This window comes from Micromesistius poutassou (genome assembly GCF_964030765.1).
Source record: "Micromesistius poutassou genome assembly, chromosome: 9".
Taxonomy (NCBI): Eukaryota; Metazoa; Chordata; class Actinopteri; order Gadiformes; family Gadidae; genus Micromesistius; species Micromesistius poutassou.
Genome location: NC_140279.1, coordinates 16,872,616 through 16,885,574, shown reverse-complemented (window position 1 = coordinate 16,885,574; position 12,959 = coordinate 16,872,616). Strand labels below are relative to the sequence as shown.

Below are 12,959 nucleotides of genomic sequence, written 5' to 3'. Positions count from 1 at the left end.
CAACAACGCCTCTACTTCCTCAGGAAGCTGAGATGGTCGAGACTGCCCCAGAGACTCATGGTCAACTTCTACCACTGTGCAGTGGAGAGTGTGTTGACCTATGGGTTACTAGTGTGGTTTTCTGGCTGCACCAGCGCAGAGAAAGAGGCCATACACAGAGTGGTGAGAGCCGCAGTGAAGATCATTGGGGTCATCCTTCCAGACATCGCGACTGTGTACAACTCCCGCTGCATGCGCAGAGTGAAAAACATCCTCCAGGACAAATCTACATCCAGCACACCACCTTTTTCAACCAATGCCCTCTGGGAGAAGATATAGGTCCATCAGGGCCAAAACTAGCAGGCTGGCCAACAGTCTATACCCCCATGCAGTCAGGCTGCTAAATGGACAGTCTGCCCCCCCCACTTCCCATTGGACACCCCTCTGTGACATAATTGCCTCCCATACACCTCCATAACTGTGACCTGGACTTTGCATTGCTGCAAAACACTCAACAACCCCACCCCCAGCAGATGTATCTATCTATTTATTTATTGCACTAAGCACTTTACTGGTTATGGGGAGTCTATGGGGTATTTATGAGATTTATAAGTAGTTATTATGTGTAAAGTACTGGGTGATTAATTAATTTATTCATGGGGATTAAATTATGTATGAATGTATGAATTGGTGGACAACTAAAACTACATGCCTGTGTTTTCCTCCAACAACATTTTGTTGTTATTCTGTAACAATGACAAATACAAAACTGAACTGAACAGATTATTTCATTTTATAGTATGCATTTTTTAACTTTGCCTTTGTTTTCTTTACTTATCTATTTTTTTTAATTATTTAATTTCATTGTATTTCAAGCACTTTGAGTCTGCTTCGTGTATGAAAAGTGTGACAAAGTTTGCAAAAATTTGTGCCAATCTAGTATACTATTTACACTTAAAGTATAATTAAGTACAAGTAAAGTTGTACTTAAGGACTACGTGAGTACACGTTAGTATACTTGAATGCGACGGAAGAAGTACAAAATACAGTTACATACTAAAAGTGGGACCTTTGAAAAAAGTCAGGTTAACCTAACCTGTACTGATATAAGTCATGTCACTTTTATATTGCGAAATCCGCCCCAAAATGTTTCCCTTTAAAAGGAACCTCCCGACAACACCATTCACCATTCCAGCAGTCATGAAGGTACTGGTCGTGCTAGCTCTGTCGCTGGTCCTTGTGGGTAAGTTGACCAAACATTACTAAACACAATTACTTATTTGATGGATAGTTGATGGATTTTCATAATTGAGTAGGTGCATTTTAAATTAATTTTTCAGAAAGCAAGAATATTCTATAATTCTAACATCCAGATAAAAAAATGTTTTGTTGCATTGTGGCAGTATACAATAATAGTGTTTTTTAAAAATTGGTTGTTCCGTTGACATTGTAAGTAATGCCAAAGCAGTGTGTCATTTTACATTTTTGAATAATATAAATTTGTTTTGTTATGGTTGTATGCCTAATATAACTCTTGATTTTTGTAATAATTATAGCTGGGGTGTTAATAATGTCTTGTCATAATCATGTCCCATCCCCTTCCCCATATTTCACATTTTCTGGCACATATGTCCTTGTACTTTTTTGGTTTTCTTTGCTAACTATTTATTTGTATTTTGCAGCTGGCATAGAACTCAAATACGGTAAGAAGATCAGTCAATCACACATGCAGTTGCAACATTACATCGTTGAAGATATTATTTAATACTATTATACGTTTTATTTCCTGGAAATGTGTCTGAAAAAGTGGGGTTGTCTTATATTCGGGGTCTAGACTTTAAATGGAAATAGACATTCAGAACTTCCTGGTAATAACACCTTTCATTTGACCAACTCCATCGTCCGGTCGTCTTATTAGGTCAATATGGTATCTGCAAATATATTGCTTGTACCTTCTTGGATGTGAAAACATGTACAAAATAACTACATGAGTTATAAAAAAATAAATTAAAAAAAGACAATAAATTGTTGAACAGCTAACTAAGCCTGACACACAATTTACTGTATGCTGATGACTGTTACTCCTGCTTCCAGCCCCAGAGTTTGCTGAAGGAAAGACCTACACTTACAACTATGAAGCAGTTATCCTGGGAGGTCTGCCTGAAGCTGGTCTGGCCAGGGCTGGTGTCAAACTGAGCAGCAAGATTGTCATCAGTGCTGAGGCTCCTAACACCTTCTTACTGAAGGTAAATACTTTATCATTGTTAATATGATAGTGCATAGTACTATAGAACCATACAGAGGAAAGGATTAATAGGAATAAGAATAAAGAATGATAATTACAAAATAACAAAATTGAAATGTGTGAAAGTTTCTAACTTAAGAAATGTTCCACTTGTCCTTGCAGCTTGACGACCCACAGCTCTATGAGTACAGTGGAATCTGGCCCACCGACCCCTTTGTTCCAGCAACTAAGCTTACCTCAGCGCTGGCAGCTCAGCTACTGACACCCATCAAGTTCGAGTATGCTAATGGGGTTGTGGGTACAATCTTTGCACCTGCAGGTGTCTCTACCACAGTGCTGAATGTCTTCAGGGGAGTCTTGAACCTCCTTGAGCTGAACATCAAGAAAACACAGAATGTCTACGAGCTGCAAGAGGTTAGAGATTGTTGCATTTATTATACATTTATTTTCTTTATTTTTTCCTTTGATGACCTCATCCATTAAGTGCTTCGGTATTTCAGCCACAACTTTGTCATTGATTTGTGATCGTTAGGCTGGAACTCAGGGCATCTGCAGGACCCACTATGTCATCAGTGAAGACATAAAGACTGAACGTCTTCATCTGACCAAGACCAAGGATCTGAACCACTGCCAGGAGAGAATCTACAAGGACATTGGCTTGGCCTACACAGAGAAATGTGTTCAGTGTCAAGCTGTAAGTTTCCTTGCTTTTCTTTGAACCCATGCACCTTACCACTCACACGTGGGTGTCATAATTGTCTTGTGTCTTGTCTCAACAGCACGGTATGGCCCTGAAGGGAGCCGTTGCAGTCAATTACATCTTGAAGCCAGCAGCCACTGGTGCTCTGCTCTTGGAGGCAACTGCCACTGAACTCATCCAGTTCTCCCCCTTTAACATCCTGAATGGGGCTGCCCAGATGGAGGCCAAGTATGTATCAATGATCTTTAAAACAAAAGGTTGATTTGATTTCAATACTTGTGTTACGCCTGTACCAAAGGACCAGAGATTGATGTTGTTCTGTTATTTTCCACAGGCAACTTTTGACCTATGTTGGTATTTCAAAGACCCCAGTTCTACCCATTGCTGCAGCTTATATTCCCCGTGGATCCCTGCAGTATGAGTTTGCCACTGAGCTTCTCCAGACTCCCATCCAGCTCCTGAGAATCACAAACGCAGAGGCACAGGTGCGTAGCCGGCAAACAAAAATCACGCCCAACCAACACAACAATGCTCACTTGCGTAAAATAACCTTGGTCACATTGCCTGTCTTGACAGATCGTTGAAGTGCTGAACCACTTGGTGACTTACAATGTGGCCAAGGTCCATGAAGACGCTCCTCTCAAGTTTGTTGAGCTCATCCAGCTCCTGCGTGTGGTCAGCTACGAAAAGATCGATGCCCTCTGGTCTCAGTACAAGGTCAAGCCAGCCTACAGGTCGGTTGATAATAAGATCTTAGCCTGATATCATCATGAATTTCTACTTCCTTTTCCATCATTTAGTCAGAAGTTTCTTCCTTCAGAGCAGAATCCATACAAAAACCGTTTCCGTATTGCCTTCTGTTTCTCGCTTTGGTCACAGGGATTACGTCAGCATAGTCCTGTCTGCAAGACACTGATTGGCTAAGGAAAATTCATGCTAAGCCACTCTACCAACAACACACCCTGAATCACAGAAACATTTTTAAAAGTGCGTGTGGATTCAGAGGCTGGAACCAGGCAACTCGTTTCAATCCATGGATCATGAAAACTGCTTCATAAACACCAAAGAGAAGAGAAATGTTGAACATTGTATGTTTGTGTTTTGCAGGCATTGGTTCCTGAACGCTGTACCTGCCATTGGAACTCACGTGTCTCTGAAGTTCATCAAGGAGAAGTTCCACAGCGATGACATCAGTGTCGTTGAGGCTGCTCAGGCTCTGATTGGCTCCATCCACATGGTGACAGCTGACCTGGAGTCCATAAAGTTGATCGAGGTAGGTCAACCTGCCAAATGGTCTCTGGATTTGTTTGTTTTTACATTTTGGAAATGAAGAAACCTCAATGATACATTATTTTGATCACTCCACAGGCCATGATGTCCCACCACAAATTCCAGGCCAATCCTGTTCTTCGTGAAGTTGTTATGTTGGGCTTCGGCACCATGGTTAACAAATACTGCGTCGCAGCGCCAGTCTGCCCAGCTGACTTGGTGAAGGTACAAGTTTTATTCCTTCGATTTTGTGTGCTACATTAAGAGCAATGAAAGCCTTTCTAATCCCATCTCACCTTTTTTATGTCTTTAACAGCCCATCCACGACCTGCTTATCCAGTCTGTTGCCAAGGCTGATATTGATGGAGCTATTATCGCTCTCAAAGTTCTGGGTAATGCTGGCCACCCTGCCAGTCTTAAGCCAATCATGAAGATACTGCCTGGATTCTCCACTGCTGCTGCTGCCCTGCCCCTGAATGTTCACCTCGAGGCTATCCTTGCCCTGAGGAACATCGCAAAGAAGGAGCCCAAGCTGGTAGGACTTTATCACAATTCCTTACAGTTGTACTTTGAACAAACTATGTTTGATTCTAACCCTTCACCTCTCTTCATTAGATCCAGGATCTGGCCGTTCAGGTGTTTATGGACAAGGCTCTCAATGCTGAAGTCCGTATGGCTGCTGCTCTAGTGCTGTTTGAGACCAGACTCCCCATGGGTCTGGTAACTGCCATCGCCGACGCAACCCTGAAGGAAAGCAATCTGCAGGTTGCAAGCTTTGTCTACTCTTACATGAAGTCCATGACCAAGAACACCGCTCCTGATTACGCATCAGTGTAAGATGCAACCCCTATAATGATGATTCATCTATTCTCTATTTTGGGCTGATATGAATGAAACCTAACAACGGATGACGTTGTTCTTCTAGTGCCACAGCATGTGCCGTTGCCGTGAGGATGCTGAGCCCCAAGTTCGACCGGCTCAGCCTTCGCTTCAGCAGGGCTCTCTACTTGGATGCCTACCATAGTGAGTGGATTATAATGACAAGGGTTTTCCTTTAGACATGTCCTCTTGATCACACTGGCAGCTTGACATGTGTCCTGTGTTGTCTGTAGACCCCTGGATGGTTGGTGCTGCTGCCAGTGCTTTCTATATCAATGATGCTGCCACAGTGATGCCCAAGGCTGTTGTGGCAAAGGCCCGTACCTACTTGGCTGGAGCTTATGCTGATGTTCTTGAGGTCAGATTTCTTTATAAGTTGATCTATAATATTATAGCACCAAATATTAAACTGTAGCTTGAACCTTCTGCAGAACTTCATATTGGTGATCAGAGAACAAATATATTCTGAATTATGTTCATTAAAAAATTTTACAATTTTTTTTAATTTTATTTCAGCTTGGTGTGAGAACCGAGGGAATCCAGGAAGCCATCATGAAGTTGCCCCAGGCTCCTGCGGACGCTGATAGGATCACAAAGATTAAGCACTTCATCCGGGCGGTAGGTTTCTGCCATCACTTCAACACCAGACTATTAGTTCCAAACACGACGTTGACAATGATCTCTTTTCCTCAGGTTTCTGACTGGAGGGCCTCCGCTGTGAACCAGCCACTGGCTTCAGTCTACGTGAAGTTCTTTGGACAGGAAATTGGTTTCGCCAGCATAGACAAAGCCATCGTTGATCAGCTTATCCAGGTAATGTGTAAAGTTACATCAACTATCATAAGTAAATGAATAAACATATTAAATTCAAAGCATAATTTAAAGCAAGGCTTGTTTTCCATACAGGTGGCCACCGGACCTAGCGTTGCCACTTACGGAAGAAAGGCCCTGGAGGCCCTTCTCTCCGGCTTCTCCTTCCACTATGCCAAACCCATGCTGGTTGCTGAGGTGCGTCGCATCATGCCCACCAATATTGGTCTGCCCATGGAGCTCAGCTTCTACACCGCTGCTGTGGCGGCTGCCACTGTTGAGTGTAAGCTCCAGAAACTAAACCTAACACAAGCAGAAAATAGTATTGAAAAAAATGTATGACCTCTTTTTTTCACTGACAATGTTCTCTCTGTGAATTACAGTCGAGACCACCGTGTCTCCTCCTCTCCCTCTGAACTTTGCTGCTGCTCAGCTTCTTAAGTCCGACATTGAGATCAGAACCGCGGTTACTCCAAGGTACAACAAAAAAAGAGAGATATTGCGTTTCATTCCAGTTTGATGACATGCTGCTTGTGCCAGAAAGTGTTTTTTGATTGCATATGTGATCATATGATGCATTTCATTTAATAATTATGAATATAATCCTTACTGTTACTTCATCCATGTTCCATCCCTTTCTGACCCTCAGTGTTTCCATGTATACTTATGCTGTCATGGGTGTGAACACCGCCTTGATCCAGGCTGCCGTCATGTCAGTTGCCAAAATTCACACAATTGTTCCTGCAAAGGTGGAAGCAAGAGTTGACTTTATCAAGGGCAACTTCAAGATTCAAGCTTTGCCTGTCCACGGTTTAAATAAGATCACAGCTGCAACGTATGTAATTTTTCTCTCTGCTGATCATTTACATAATCATCTTGATCATTTATTTTTCAAAAGCCTAATGTCCTCTCTTCTCTTGCAGTGTGGAGACCTTTGCCATTGCAAGAAATGTTGAAGATCTTGCAGCTGCAAAGCTTACTCCAATGATTCCAGTAAAGTCCAACAAACTGTCACGTGAAACATTTACTTCTAAGATCGCTTCCAGGTTGGCTTCTTTGACATCCTCTCTGGATAGTGGATTGGTGAGTTTGGGACCTGCTATTTGGAAAACACAAACAAATGCAATAATTACAGTTTCATAGTTTTAGAAACATTCAATTTCATTTTGTGCTATTTTGTTTTTATAGTCCAAATCATCAGAAATCATTCCCGTTGATTTGCCTGAGAACCTCATCAGGAAGATCAACCTCAATGCTGCCTTTGAGAAGAAAATGTGCGGTGAACTTAAAACATTCGGAATCAAGGTATGCGCTGAGATTGAATCCCGGAACGCCGCCGCCATCAAGGACTGCCCACTATATGCCTTCATTGGAAAACATGCCCTCCTTGTCGAGATTGCACCAGGCAAGTACAAATATTTTAAATGATTAAAATTACAGACAATGGATTGCATATAAATGTTTAAGTCTTATAACTATTATCAACAATTTGCCTCCAGCCGCTGGACCTGTGATTGAGAAGATCGAGGTTGAGGTTCAAGTTGGTGAGAAGGCAGTGGAGAAGATCATCAAGGTGATCAACAAGAGCCAGGAGGAAGAAACCGCAGAGGAGAAGAACGTCTTGCTGAAACTCAAGAAGATCCTGGTTCCCGTTCTGAAGAACGCCACCAGATCTTCCTCCTCCTCCAGCAGCTCTAGTTCCCTCAAATCCAGCTCAAGCAGCAGTTCCAGCAGCCGCTCCTCCAGCTCTTCTTCTCGCCGTTCAAGCAGCTCCCGCATGTCAAAGGTGCTGCCTGTTTTTGGTCTAAATTCCTTGGCTTGAAACATCAACATATGAAAGATGATAGATGTCTTTGTTCGAAGTCAAAGTGTGTTGAATGGTCTTCTTGTTTTGTTTCATTTCAGCAACAGTCATTTGACCTGGAGTTTTCCAAGACTCACATCCACCAGGTGTGTTATATTGTCCTTTCTCTTTGAAGAAATATAATTATACCAGTAGCTATGTATAATGGTTGTTGCGTTATTCATTTAAATCACCTATTTTCTTTTATGTTTCCAGCATTCCGTTTCCGCAGCCAGAACATCAAGCAGAAGTAGCGCCTCCAGCTTCGAGGCCATCTACAACAAGGTGCGGTCATCAGAAAGAACCAATGCATGTGATGGGTAACATTGAACACTCAATCATTGCTGGTGCTAAGCCTATCCCTTCTGTATGAATCATCAGGCCAAATACCTTGCGAACGCCATCAATCCCGCTGTGACAATCCTTGTCCGTGCTGTGAGAGCTGACCACAAGGCCCAGGGATACCAGGCCACAGCCTACTGGGACAAGCCAGCTTCCAGAGTCCAGCTGATCCTCGCTGACCTGTTGGAGGAAAACCACTGGAGGATCTGCGCTGACGCTGTGCTGCTCAGCTACGAGAAAATCATGGTAAGACCTTCTTCAGCAACAACCCCAAACTCAACTTTGGGAACAGCTATCATTGTTTTCTGTGTTTTGTATGCTTGAAATTCATATTCATCATTTGCAATTAGGCCAAGGTTGCGTGGGGAATTGATTGCAAGGAATTCGAGACCAAGATCTTAGCTGAAACCGGACTTGTTGGAAAAAGCTCTGCGATGCGCCTGAAGTTCACCTGGGACAAGCTTCCAACTTCCGCGAAGCGCTATGCCAAGATGTAAAGCCACAAATCATACCAACTTAATCATAACATTTGACACTGACTGAACAGCTGAATGTATAATATATGATTTTCTTCCTGATTAAGGCTGTCAGACTACCTCGGAGATGCTGCAGAGTTGGCAGGCGTGGAAATGTCAAAGGCTAAGAATTCTCTGAAAGAATTGAAACTGACTTTGGCTTTGACATCTGACAAAACCCTGAATGTTGTGCTGAAGACACCAAAGGTAGGTTTCTCCTAAATATAGTAGTCAAAAAAAAGACTAAAAAGATCATTGTTATGCTGTTCATTTAATTCCTGGTGATCAATATCAAAACATTGCTGTTGCTATACAGTGGACCTTCTACAAACTGGCTGTGATGCTTCCAGTCTACATCCCTATTGGAAATACAGCTGATGAGCTGGTGGCCTATCAGGACAGTCTATCTGATAAGATTATGTATGTGCTCACCAAATCAAATGCAGGTCAGCCTCGATTTAAAATAAATTACTTTCCATATTATTTACTTTCTACAAAATAATGAAAACAAAATCTGTGTTCTTTGATTAATCTGTCTCATTTTGCAACAGCTGAGTGCACCATCGTCGATGACAAGGTGACCACATTCAACAAGCGCATCTTCAAGAACCAGATGCCCGAGTCTTGTTCTCAAGTTTTGGCACAGGACTGCACCGAAGATATGAAATTCATTGTTCTGCTAAAGAAGGATTTGGCATCCAACACCAAACTAATCAATGTGCATATTGCTGACATGTGAGTAAATTTGCATTCCTTTTGGATATGTGCATCGTATTTGCATTCCTTTTGGATATGTGTATCATCTACACATGTATCTATCAAGACCCCTCACTATTTATTTTCCCCAACAGGGAGGTTGACCTTATTCCCCTGAACGACGACATCATGGTGAAGATCAATGGAATCATTTTGCCCACTGCCAACCTGCCGTACCAGCACCCTACAAGTACATAAGTAACACTGTGAACTGGAACTACAGTCCAATACTTGATAAACTGGTTATATTGCACCAATTACATTTATGCCTGTGATTATTTCAGACAAAATCCAGATCAAGAAGCTGGCTGAGGGCATTGCTCTTCATGCGCCAAGCCATGGTCTTCAAGAGGTGTTTTTGGATGCCAACACATTGAAGGTATCAAGAAAATTCTATGCAATGCACCATTTTCCTATGCTATATGACGTAAAGGAGGTTCCTTAACAGTGTCTGTTCACAGGTCAAGGTGGCCGACTGGATGAAGGGACAGACCTGTGGACTCTGTGGAAAGGCCGACGGAGAGGTCAGACAGGAGTACCAGACCCCCAACGGACGTCTCGCCTCAAACTCAGTCAGCTACGCCCAATCCTGGGTGGTCCCTGCCGAGAGCTGCCGCGACATCTCACGTAAGACCAGTGGATGATATGGCCTAGGCTTGGTTGAGTTCATTAGCTTGTGCGTTTTAGCTTAAAACTTGGTTTTGATGTTGATCATTCGGTTGACTGCAAAATGCAACACATTACTTTGGATAAATGTTTTCTTCTCCTTTAGAGTGTTACATGAAGCTTGAATCTGTGAAGCTGGAGAAGCAGATGGTCCTCCATGGAGAAGAGTCCAAATGCTTCTCTGTTGAGCCTGTGTTGCGCTGCCTGTCTGGTTGCACCCCACTGAAGACCATCCCTGTCACTGTTGGTTTCCACTGTCTGCCCGCCGGTAAGACAAAACCCCTTAAAGACAACAGCGCTTTGTTGTGGGGGACGGGGAGGCTAGTTAGTCTTTTGGCAGGATAGTCTATTGGTTGGGGTGTTTGCCTCCCCAGCCTGAAGGCGCTGGGTTCAAACCCCAATATCCACAGACTACTTGTAGGCATTCCTAGAGCCAGATTCCTAACGCCTTACCTTCTCCTTTCTAAATAACATCTGAAATTCACTGGAGGTTGCTTTCAATGTAAGGGTCTGCTAAGTGATCCGATAATGTAGTCTTAACTGCTTTGTTCTCCATCGTCCCTGTAGAATCCAACATGAGTTCCACGCGTCTGCACAAAATCTATGAGAAGAGCGAGGACCTGAAGGAGACCACCGAATCCCACCTGGCCTGCCGCTGCTCAGCACAGTGCGCTTAAGAAAAAATGACACACTTTGTTCCCTATTCTATTGTACGTATGTTAGTATGGAGGATTCGTTTATATTCCTGTCCCTACTGCATGTATTAATAATTTGATTTGTTCTAATAAAACCTGCATTCACTACCATGGCAGACTTTGGACATGAATTCATTTGCAAAGGTTTGCGCTCATCTTTGGAAAATGGACCCATCTCTTGACACATGACTATGAATATTGGGATATTCTTAAAAAAACAGGACCTACAAGAGAAATTGCTACACATGCTAAAGTCTGTTTCCTGAACTGCATCACACTTGAGACTACAGTAAAGTAATGGCAGCAGGTTTGCCAGTAAGGCACTGTTCATGTACCACATTATTACTGTATCTACTAGCATCAAAATGATAAGGCTTGTACCATTGGAATCCTTGGATTCTTAGCTTAGATATGCCTTAGTTTGTGTAGATACCATAATGTGATAAGATCGTTTTCAAGCACGACAGCATTTAGCTTCTACCGGAAGTAAAACGGATATGTAGGAAGCACCTAGCCTCAGTGGTGGCGCCAGGGTGTTGCTTGCTGTAGCTATAAAAACACCAAGATTTGGCTTAGCAACACCAAAGCACCACCAAGTTCGCTAGATGTTTTTTTAAGAATGAAAGAAAAAAATGTAATGAAAGAATAAAACAATGAGTGATAATGTCATAATGAATGTAATTCAAGATTTGGGATAATTAGGGACCGAGCAGAACCTGCAAGGTCCCTATTGTTTTTGATCCGATTATTATTATTAGGGACCGAGCAGAACCTGCAAGGTCCCTATTGTTTTTGGTCTGATTATTAGGGACCGAGCCAAACTTGGCAAGGACCCTATTGAAACCCTCGTGATTATTATTATTATTATTATTATTATTATTTTCCACGACTTCGACTGCATTTTTCCCCCCCTGCACATATTCTAAAACTCAAAATTTTTTGGTGCAATTGTGGGGACTGGTGAAAAATTTGATATTCTAGCCCTCAAATTCACATTCGCCCCTAGGTGGCGCTATAGCAACTGTTCAAAAGTGCAAACTTTGCACAAGCATATCTCGCCACCGGTTTGACCTACACTCATGAAACTTTGCACAAACATGCATATCCTCATGATGAACAAAAAAGTCTCTTGAACTGAACACTTCCGGTAGCCATATTTTCCGCCATTTTGAATTTAGTTAAAAACAGTAAATTCCCCAAGGATCCCAGGTTTTTCGACTTTGACAAAATTCCTTTGGCACATATCATCTATGGCCCATTATCTTCAATCTGACTTAAGGATTAGTCTGTACAATAAAGTTTAGAGCACCAATGAGTTCTAAAAGTGGTGTGGTTGAAACCTCGAAAATAGTTAATTGCTCATATCAACGTCAAGTTGGACGCCTATGATGTTGGCCCCAATACAAAAGTTGTTCAGAATCAAATTCTGAACAAGATAAAGTCAACATATTTTCAAATGGGGCGTGGCATCGAAATGGGCGTGGCCTGACACTAAAATCGCCACAGTTCATAGACGCAATGTTTGATTTGAGCGGGACCAACTCAATGGCCATTAGGTACCAAAGTTCTAACTGCTCACCAAAAATTAAGTCGATTTAAAATACAACATGGCCGCCAGAGGCTCAAAATCACTGTGCGGAGACCGTAATAGTTCTGAATATGAAATTCACAGGACACGTGTAAACTGGTGCCGATAGCTCACATACCAAAATTCGTGTTTCTATTTTTTGTAGCGCCCCCTACAGGAACTTTAAAAAGCAGCCCCTGCGCCACGTTTCACCAATATGTATGAAACTCAGTATTCACGTACAATGTGCCCATACCTACAGAAAAGCCTCTTGGACCCATGCCCCAAACCCCACAGGAAGTCGGCTATTTGCATTTCTAATTTTCACTTTTGGCGGCCATTTTGAATTTTTTTCACTTTTTTGCCTTGTATTTGAATGAACTCCTCCTAGGGAATTTATCGGATCTGCTTCAAAATTGGTCAGTACAGTCATGAAGTGGTGCTGAACAAAAATCCTGCTATTTGTGACTGTACGTTGAAGGGCGTGTCCGTGGCGTGCCGTCAAAGTTGGCCATTTTGAATGGAATTCTTTCACTTTTTCGCCTTGTATTTCAACTAACTCCTCCTAGGGAATTTATCGGATCATTGATGTAGGGTTAATAATGTTAGTTAAAGTTGTTACAACATGTAATTCAGTTAAATGTGGTCTTACATGTTAATGTCAAAACAATCAGTAGGACACCACAGGGCACC

At 42.4% G+C, this 12,959-nt stretch overlaps 1 protein-coding gene across 1 annotated transcript; it reads left to right on the top strand.

Annotated features, from left to right (window-relative positions):
• Window positions 1-1,179: 1,179 nt before the first annotated feature.
• On the top strand, window positions 1,180-10,694 carry LOC311353165 (vitellogenin-2-like; the record flags this gene model as incomplete). The annotated part of the gene is made up of 34 exons (XM_084472984.1): window positions 1,180-1,222; window positions 1,662-1,682; window positions 2,074-2,225; window positions 2,387-2,638; window positions 2,757-2,918; window positions 3,004-3,152; window positions 3,259-3,409; window positions 3,501-3,658; window positions 4,032-4,197; window positions 4,293-4,418; window positions 4,510-4,728; window positions 4,809-5,026; window positions 5,119-5,216; window positions 5,306-5,430; window positions 5,589-5,690; window positions 5,766-5,885; window positions 5,979-6,165; window positions 6,266-6,359; window positions 6,532-6,717; window positions 6,806-6,965; window positions 7,071-7,287; window positions 7,382-7,668; window positions 7,788-7,832; window positions 7,942-8,010; window positions 8,107-8,313; window positions 8,418-8,560; window positions 8,651-8,789; window positions 8,899-9,028; window positions 9,134-9,317; window positions 9,434-9,528; window positions 9,623-9,717; window positions 9,800-9,965; window positions 10,111-10,272; window positions 10,572-10,694. 34 exons carry the CDS (start codon window positions 1,180-1,182, stop codon window positions 10,679-10,681), a joined length of 4,938 nt encoding a protein of 1,645 aa, XP_084329110.1. The 3' UTR covers window positions 10,682-10,694.
• Window positions 10,695-12,959: the final 2,265 nt, after the last annotated feature.